Source organism: Parasteatoda tepidariorum, chromosome 3, assembly GCF_982258835.1.
Source record: "Parasteatoda tepidariorum strain Cologne lab strain chromosome 3, Ptep-v5.0, whole genome shotgun sequence".
Classification (NCBI taxonomy): domain Eukaryota; kingdom Metazoa; phylum Arthropoda; class Arachnida; order Araneae; family Theridiidae; genus Parasteatoda; species Parasteatoda tepidariorum.
The window spans coordinates 1,060,893-1,070,000 of NC_141757.1; the positions used below are offsets into that span (position 1 = coordinate 1,060,893).

A 9,108-nucleotide genomic window follows, 5' to 3' on the forward strand; every position below is an offset into this window, starting at 1 on the left:
TAGCTAAAATTACAAATTTTGAAATTTTTATGAATTTTTTTTAAAGGCAAGCTAAGCTTAAGTGTCCCTTCATTGTTTAGTTTACCCTATATGATGTTGAGAAATTTGCGATGTTGTGAGAGATGTTTAAAAATGTTGACTAAGTATTTTTATTAATATTTATAAAATATATATTCAAGAAATTGATAAATATATTATTCCAAATCTATGCATACGTATGTATATTATTGAAATTGTATCAGTTATTGAAAAACGAAATAAAAAAAAATGAAAAATAATCACATTAAATAAGCACTATCTGGTGTATTCCATCAGAAGTACGCTTTTTTAAAACTAGACATTTGTTGAATAAAGTGCTTTTTATTCAAAATTCTTAACTAAATTGCAAATAAATTATTAAATGACTAAAAAAGAAACATCGTATTTTATAGTGTGAAAGAAATAAAAATAAAAAGATTAGCAAACGATTATTAGCGAAAAAAATATGAATGAAATTTTACGCTACGCGCGCGAAGTCAAGTTCCTCCCAAGTTTATCACATTTCAATATTAATCGCCCCAATCAGTTATTTCTTTATTGTCGCCAAATTATTTTTTTAAAAATAATTAATTTTAATTTTGCTCAGCTTCTATTAAATAAAAACAGTTGAAACTTTAGATTTTTCAATTGAAAAATATGTAGATTAATATGGTATAAAAAAATTCATACCTTATAATTCAATATTTTTTCCTCCTCACTTTAATTAAATAATAAAAAATAACAATTAAAAAATATTTTTTGCATGAAATTATCTTTGGGTAAATGAGTTTTATGAGTGGGTGCAATTTTTTTTTGAATTGCTTCATTAGTTTTGAAAATATGACTGAAAACGCAAAAAGCGAAATTAACATTAAGGGGTACGAACTTTGAATCGCTCTCCTGACCAAACTATGGGGACCACATTTCCCAGATTGCGGCTACCCCCTATATTTTGAAGATAAGAAATCCAAATATGTAAAAAAAATGCATGTTTATTCAGAGAAAGTACGTTTTTGTGTCTGATTTCGTAACTTAATTAATAGTTAGCACTAATTAATTAGCATATTTGAGGTCACCCCCAGGAACCATTAAGATTGACACTTAGTTCGTGAAAATCCGATCATTAGAACGAAAGTTATTCAGGGAGATTCGTTTTTTTTTTTTTTTTTGCGGACTGTACATTAACAACAATGTAATATATTAATAACAATATAAATTAAACTCATATTTAAGCATTATTTTCTTAAATTTAATCATTTTAAAAATCATAGAATAAACTGCTTTTTTTTAAATATGGGGGAAAATGTTGAAAAAATTCACTATTTTTATACACAATAAGAAAAATTCTATGGAAAAAAAATAGTCACTGTACATTAAAAAGGAAAAAAACAACAATTTTTTACTGTATTATCAGCCTAATTTTTCTAGGAAAAATTGATTTTTCTGGGCACAGGAAAAATAATCGCTTTGTTTATTGTCAGCATAAAATTAAATAATAGTTTTGTAGCAGATAATATTTACCGATATGCCTTTTACTTCTATATAGTGGCATATCTAGCAGTGATCAAGAAAGAGCATATGTCCTGTTGTAGCATAAAAAGTGGGCCAAATTGTTGAAAAAAATTTCATATGAATTCCAGAATTAATTTTTATCTCTTTTTAATACCCCCTCTCCAGTTTCGTTGACCAATTACAGGCCTAATAATTAACTAATAGTTTTTTTCCCGTTTACCTAAAAATTTAATAGGATGTGAGTTATTGTTGTGGTTTGCTATGTAAGTCGGTTTAATATTTTTTTTTCACAAATTTTTTTTCTTTACGCAAAAAAAAAAAAATAAATAAATAGCTACAGAATATTCTGAAATTTTTTTCTCTCTAAATTTTTTAAGCTCTAAGCAAAATGATTGATTTAAAATGTTCTAAATGAAGTTAAATTGTTACTTCAGAAATTAAAACTGGGATGCTTACCTTAAATAAATAAAATAAATATATAAAAACTTTATTGATCAATTTTAAGTTATAATATAAATAACTTAAAAGTACAGCATAGTTGCACAAATTTTATTAGATTACTGAGGTGAAATACATTATTGTAAAGTAACCTTAAGGAATATTTATGTTGTTTCTCTTCATATTTTATAAAGAAAAGGTGAAATAAAAGATGAAAATAAATAAAAAAAAATGTAATGAAAAGAAGAGCAGTGGTGTGCAAAAATATTTATTATTATCAAAATCTTGCTTTAAACAGAAAAAAAATATTTTGATTATATTAAACCCTAGTGTCACAGTACAATTATGTATTTTGGTGTTGCACGTAAAACATTTTTTTTCTTGTAAATCAAAATGAGAAATTTTTCTACATATTTGTGCAAGATAACCTGTTTTGTTACAGTTTATTTTAATTATTATTCTTTCCATTTTCGATTATTAGTGTGAATAGTTTAAAAAAAAAACTGTACGTTGTTACAGATTCCCTTGCCACAGTTGAAAACTTTAAATGATGTAGCCCTTCATTTAACAGCCTCTAACTTATTGAAAACTGACATTTATAAGTTAAAAATCATTATTTCTAAATCTTCAATTTTTTACCTTGGAGATGATACCTAGTTTACTTAATATTAAGTTTAAGATTTTGGTCATCTGTTGCCCAACTTGAAACCTGTTCCTGTACAGTGCAGAACAAAAAAAAAAAAAAAAAAAAAAAAAAAAAAAAAAAAAAAAAAAAAAAAAACGAAGTTTTGTTTTCCTTCTTTCTAATAAAATAAATATTTTTTTTTTCTATTCTAAGTTTTTATATATCATTTAACATGTTTTCCATACATTCCTTGGTTTTTGCCAGCTTTAGGGTATAAGAAGAAACAGTTTTGGAAATATCAAAATAAAAGTTATAATGAAATCCAGAAAATCAGCATCAATGTAATAATTGTAATAATTTTGCTCTTAGCAATTGGTTGGCTTTGCTGAGAAAAAATAATTCATTGGATGAGAGTACAAAAGCTTTTAGAAAAAGAGTGCAAGATAAAAATATCTAATTAAATTATAGCCAATTATTTTTTGGAGAATTTTATAAAGAAAAAAATACCCCCAAAACATCAGAACAATTAATGAATTCAGCGCACGGACTAAAAGAAGATTTAAAAAAAAGCTACTTTCATAATCAGATATCCACCACATTTTTGCCTTTCCTAAATTGCATAGTCCCATAATCTCTAAAGAGGTCAAAGATTTTTTCATTATTTCCCCAAGATGGAAGAGTTTGAAATGGTATTCTAGTTTAGCAGGTTAATAATGAAGAGAATCTTAATGCAAGAAAAGTATTGCTGAATTGATGATATTTCAACTTTTTTACGATAAATTTACTTCTAAATAAAAGTGGATATAACGGGTGGTAAAGTAATTTAAATTAAGAGAAAAATTCCAGCTTTTCTTTGAAATTCCTTGATTTTTATCCAAATTTCCCCGACTTTTCTAGGTTTTTTCCAGTATAAAAAAATTCCCTGATAATTCAAGGTTTTCCAGGTGGATGGCCACGCTGATAAATTTTATTTGGGTAACAAATACATTGTAAAACTAACGTAAGCAAGTTGAATTTGAAAAATACTGCAATAGATTGTTAAATATCAATATTTTCAGTAATTAATCAATGTATTGTGAAATTCTTACTTATCAATTAGTATATGGAATGAAAAAAAAACAATTGCACTGATAATTTGTGTCTTCCCTGTAACTTCACTAAACATAAAAACTATTGCATGACTAGTAAAGGTGCGGTCATTATTTCAACTAGAAATGGTTTTTCATTTTATACACAAAAATAATCTCAGTTTGCTTTTAACAACAAAACATGATTTTAAAGTACCTTAAGTAACTCAAGAGTTCTGAAATGCAAAAATATTATTTATTCTTGATTGAGTTCTTCCAAATCAAACAACATTCATTATGAATCTACATAAGGTTTGAATTAAACACTTTACAAAAAAAGTTGTTCTACACAATTGCTGAGAATTCTATTCTATTCTTCTGTGTCTGGTCATTAAAAATCACAATTGAGACTTCATCATTGACTTTATTCACAGAGTTGCATTTGCTTGTAATAAAATACAATACAGAATCATAAAGGAGTCAAATGCATTCACAAGAGTAAAGAGTTCCGATTTGAAAACACAAATATCTTTTAATAAAAAAAGATATTTTAATGAATGAATGGGGGGAGTTAAAACATAATGCTTGTAAATAGGTGATCCATGATATTTAAATGAATGTCACAAAAGAGCACACACTTCATTGGAATTGTGAAATTTACTGAAACGATGATTCCTTATTTTCTATACCAACATCCATTTAGGAATCTAGAAAAAAGAAGCAAATATCTTAAATACAGTGTCTGTTGTTTTCTTTTTTAATAATATGGAAACAAAAGAGTTTTTTCATAAGCATAGATGAGAAAAAAGTCTAGACCGTCATTTTACGAAGGCTACTGTTTGGATACAAATATCAAACTACTTTTAAACAAAGGCAATAAACAGCATCATTTGCTACTCTCTTCAACAATTTTATGAATGGACCACCCACTCATTATAGATCCAATAATTGAGTTGCATTCAAAAAATAACATTCCAAGATTTGATTAAAATTTGTAATACAAAGAAAGGTTATTCTCTTTGAATGGGCCGCTTAACAATTTTATAAAAATCATTTATAATTGATCATTAATAAAATTTACGGAAAGAGACAATTTCGAAACTAAAAAACATCCGTTTTTTTTACTACATTTGCAGAAAGTAACAAATAAAAGGATGATCTCAAAATGATTGTTTATGAACTATCTCCCCAAAGCTGCATTATTGAAATGACGGACCTTAAATTTGAAAGTTTTACTACTATTTTTATTAATTAAAATAAAATCTTTTTCAAATCGATCATTTAAAAATTCGCATCTGTGGAACAAACAGTGAATTCATTTTATCGGAATCAATAAAGAATGTTTCTTGTGTCTTTTATTATGGGTAGCTTATTTTAAATTCTAAAAATTTAAACATTGAGAGTCAATATTTGAAAGTTAAAATATAAATAATATTTTTAAAGCATGACGAATTTTGCGATTACATACGATTTAATTTCATTTCTTTTTTTTTTTAATTTGTGAACATTATTTCATAATTACTTAAATAAAACTCAAAAAAAAAATATTTATAGTTGCAATAAAAATTTAATAAGTAAATTATATAATATTTAAAAAAAAAATTTAAAAGCCTTTAAAACTTTTCATTCAAAAATTGAATCTAAACAACGTAGAATATTTAGTGGAGAAATAAACATTGATTTAGAAAGGCAACAGTTATGACAAAACATTCTCTTTCTCCTTGCAAAAGAGAATGTCTTATTAAGAAAGACCTCCCTTAAATATAAAGTATATTTTAATTGAGATACTTACCAATTAATTATCTGTGATAACATTAAGAGAGAAGGTCGCTATGCTTTCACCCAGTGCTGAACTAACAGCCTTAACACTGTACTGACCGACATCAGTTAACGCACACTTCTTTATGGAGAGGGAGTACACTTTAGCTGATTGGCTCAGTTTGAAATTATTGCTATCCTCCAATACTTTGCCATCTTTTGTCCAAGACACTAAAACATTTGTTTAATAAATCTTATGAGATTATTATTTTACATAATATATTTTTATATCAAATTTCTGCATCTTTTTGTGTTGAAACTGGGAATAGGTAATACACAAACTGAACTATGTATACAGGGCCGGCTTATGCATGTCGCGGCCCCTAGGCAATGCTCGTCTCGGGCCCCCTCCCCTACCGTCTTCTAACTTCCTAATTATTATATATCACAGTATATTATATATAGTATATTATCACATTATTCAATAAAAATATTGAATCAAACGAAAAGAATATAAGTAATTAATATATGCATTTAAAAAAATCATACAATAAGCTTAAATATTAACTCTTCTAACTTTTTTTGTTACAAAATCGTTCAACACATTAACGATTTTGTAAAAGTTGACCTTTACCAATACATCATTTTCAATTGCCATTAAGGTCAATGAATTTAAACGGTTTTGAGACATAGTTGAACGAAGACAGTTTTTAATTAATTTCAATTCTCAGTGGCTAGTTCTTCCCCTTTGTGGTTCTGTATGAGAAGAAATTTAAGGAAACGTTCAGCCGAAGTGAAAATTCAATTGCACGAAGTGAAAATTCAACGATTACATTAAAAATGTTTCAAAAATGTTGTCTATGACACAATACAACGTATGTATTTAGCGGATCGGGGAATTCCCCAGTCCTGCGACGAACGAACCAGTACTGCCAACCTTATTTTTACATACTCTTTGGTAGCTTGGCCATAGAATATACATACCTATGGTAGGTACCAGAACAGTAAGTGTGCATTCACAACGTAGAATTTTGCGCGTTTTTCAAGTGTGTTGTGTTAAAAAAGCTGCTCTTGCTGTATAGTCATCTGATTAGTCGGCGTTAAAATTACCGCGATAAAATTGCTTGCGATTATATTACTGCGTTATATATGAACTAACTACCATAATATTAATATCTAATTTGGAATGCGTTCAGAAATGTACGAAAATAGCGTCGATGTAATGTACAGAGCAAGACAATCGTCATGGAAATTTCGAATTAAATTTTTACTGTTTAAGAAACATTGTCAATTTTTTTCTCTGTAGCACAGGGCCCCTGAACGTGGCGGGGCCCCTAGGCAGTTGCCTACAGTGCCTAGTGGATAAAACGGCCCTGTATATATATATATATATATATATATATATATATATATATATATATATATATATATATATATATATATATATATATATAGAGAGAGAGAGAGAGAGAGAGAGCGCGAATCTGCTTCAGAAAATGCCCCCCAGTTGACTAACCTTTTGAAATAATTACAATAGATAGTATAAGGTGGTTATAATTCTACCAAAAAACTTTAATAATTAAGCATCACATCCGATATATGAGGTCTTTTGCAACGAAATCGATAACTGCAGATATTAATTTTCGCAATGAATAGTTCTTCTAAAGACATTCCTTCGCAAAGCAAGGTTTCAATTTTAAATTATCTAGCATTTAATGTGCTTTAAAAGAGAAACTAACGAAAGCAACAAGTTTTGAAAAAATTGAAAGAAGGAAGGAAAGAAGTAAAATTTGATTTTATATGAAAAAAAAAAGAAAGAAAGAAAGAAATGCTATAATTTGTGCGAATAATGAATGATGATACCTTTGTCAGCGTCTTTTTCGACCTCAGCAGTGAAGGTCACCGGTTGATTTTCGTGTACAGTTTGGGATTCTGGAAATTTAGTGAAACACGGTCCTTTGACGGCTTCATTAGGAACTAAAAAATAAATAGATTCATTCAAATTGACACATTTTTAAAACTAATGAAGAAACATAAAGGGTTTTTTTTTAAATATTTTGTTTAGACATTTCGTTTAATAGAAATAAAAAGAGAGACAAGTTTTGCAACGAAATATTTAATTTTCGTTTAGATATTTTTTTTATAATAGAAAAAAGTAGAGAAGTATAAAGTCTTGAAACTTTTACCAATTTTGAATGAATCGATGACTTTTAGTATTAAAGATATGATATTTTTTAATCCACATTATATTCAGGGTATCTGCTCACCTGGAAAGTCATGAATTTCGGTATTGAACAAAATTTGTCATGATTTTAACTATTTTTGTTAAAGAAAATCATGGATTTAGGTCGCTGAAAAATCAAATTTTTAAACAATTTAAAAACACCCCCCCCCCCATTTCATGGTGTTCGGAATATCTGAATTTTTAATAAAATCCCCACTCACAGTCATATTTTATTAAAATATAAAATGTTTTTATCATGTTCTTTAAAAGTTATGATGTTCTTTCTAAAAATGAAAGAAAAACATCATTTCTGTAGCGAATTATCTTTTAAACTTCTGTGATTTCAGAATTCTTATTATATTTTTTTATTTTATCAATTTAAAATTTTAGCTGAAGCAAGCCAATCATTGGAGAATTTTTTTAAATTCTGAAATGAGAACAGAAAAATCAGGAGTATTATTTTCCTTTCGGATGAACAAGAAAAGTATCTTTAGAATATAATTCTGCAGAAAAAAATTATTTGCTTTCGTATTTTTTCAGCTATTTCATTTCTTCAACTCTTTCTTTACTCTGTTTTTTTTCTAAATTTAAAATGTTAAGCAAATATGAAGATGCAGAGTATAACAGTTTTGGTTTTACCTATCATTTCAATGAATGTTATTATAATGTTTTTTTAAATTTATTGTTGTGTTTTTGTCGGAGAAAATAGTAACTTGGTAATAGTAATAGTAAAGTCATGAATTTGAAAATCTAAAATGTGGCAGATACATTTTAAAGAAATATTTCTTATTTTTGAGGGGTCAAAAGGTACATTTATGTATGTGGATGCATTAGTGTCATAATAATAAAGTTTTGTTACCATTAGCATCAAAGTTTTGTAGAGTACCTTTTAATGATGGCAATTTTTGCCCTCACGTCGCAGCAATGTTTTCTGTCGTTTCAGCGTCGCTGTATCGAAACTACTGACTCGAATGTTTTAGGGAATTTTTCGGCTAAGAACAAAAATGTTTTACCTATAATGGATAGAGTGCAACTGCTGAATGCTTCCCCTCCGTCATTAAAAACTTCACAAGTGTAGATTCCACTGTCTTCGGGAAAAAGTTCTGGAATTACTAATTTATACATTTCACCCACATTCTGGTATTGAAAGTCTTTACTGTTCTTTATCTCCTTCTCGTTATGCAACCACACAACTTCGAAGTCTGACGGACCTGAAAATGGAATGGAGAGTCAGTAAAAGGAACAAAAAACAATGCAGTGTTGGGGGGTATAACTTGAAGAGAGACACTTACATTTTACAGTGCAAGAGAGGGTCATTGGGTCACCGTCTTTTGCGACTTGACTGACCAGATGACTTGTGATTCTCGGAGGTTTACTTCCGCCTTCCTTCTTTTTCTTCTTATTTTCTTTGGCTGCTATAATTAGGAAAGTTTTTTTAGTTGATAGTTTTTATATGGCCCATTATC

At 28.0% G+C, this 9,108-nt stretch overlaps 1 protein-coding gene across 9 annotated transcripts in view; it reads right to left on the reverse strand.

Moving 5' to 3' along the window:
* Positions 1-3,894: 3,894 nt before the first annotated feature.
* Positions 3,895-9,108, reverse strand: part of LOC107453633 (twitchin) — a 264,438-nt gene continuing 259,224 nt past the window's right edge. For 4 of the 9 annotated variants that reach the window (XM_087158572.1, XM_087158570.1, XM_087158566.1 and 1 more), the window contains 5 exons: positions 8,935-9,057; positions 8,656-8,853; positions 7,282-7,395; positions 5,453-5,649; positions 3,895-4,367 (listed from right to left, as the gene is read on the reverse strand). In XM_087158572.1, coding sequence (XP_087014698.1) covers positions 5,456-5,649; positions 7,282-7,395; positions 8,656-8,853; positions 8,935-9,057 — 629 coding nt within the window. In that variant the 3' untranslated portion in view covers positions 3,895-4,367; positions 5,453-5,455. The remainder of the gene's footprint in view (positions 4,368-5,452; positions 5,650-7,281; positions 7,396-8,655; positions 8,854-8,934; positions 9,058-9,108) is intronic. The other 5 variants (XM_087158571.1, XM_087158568.1, XM_087158567.1 and 2 more) reach the window with 2 other exon arrangements.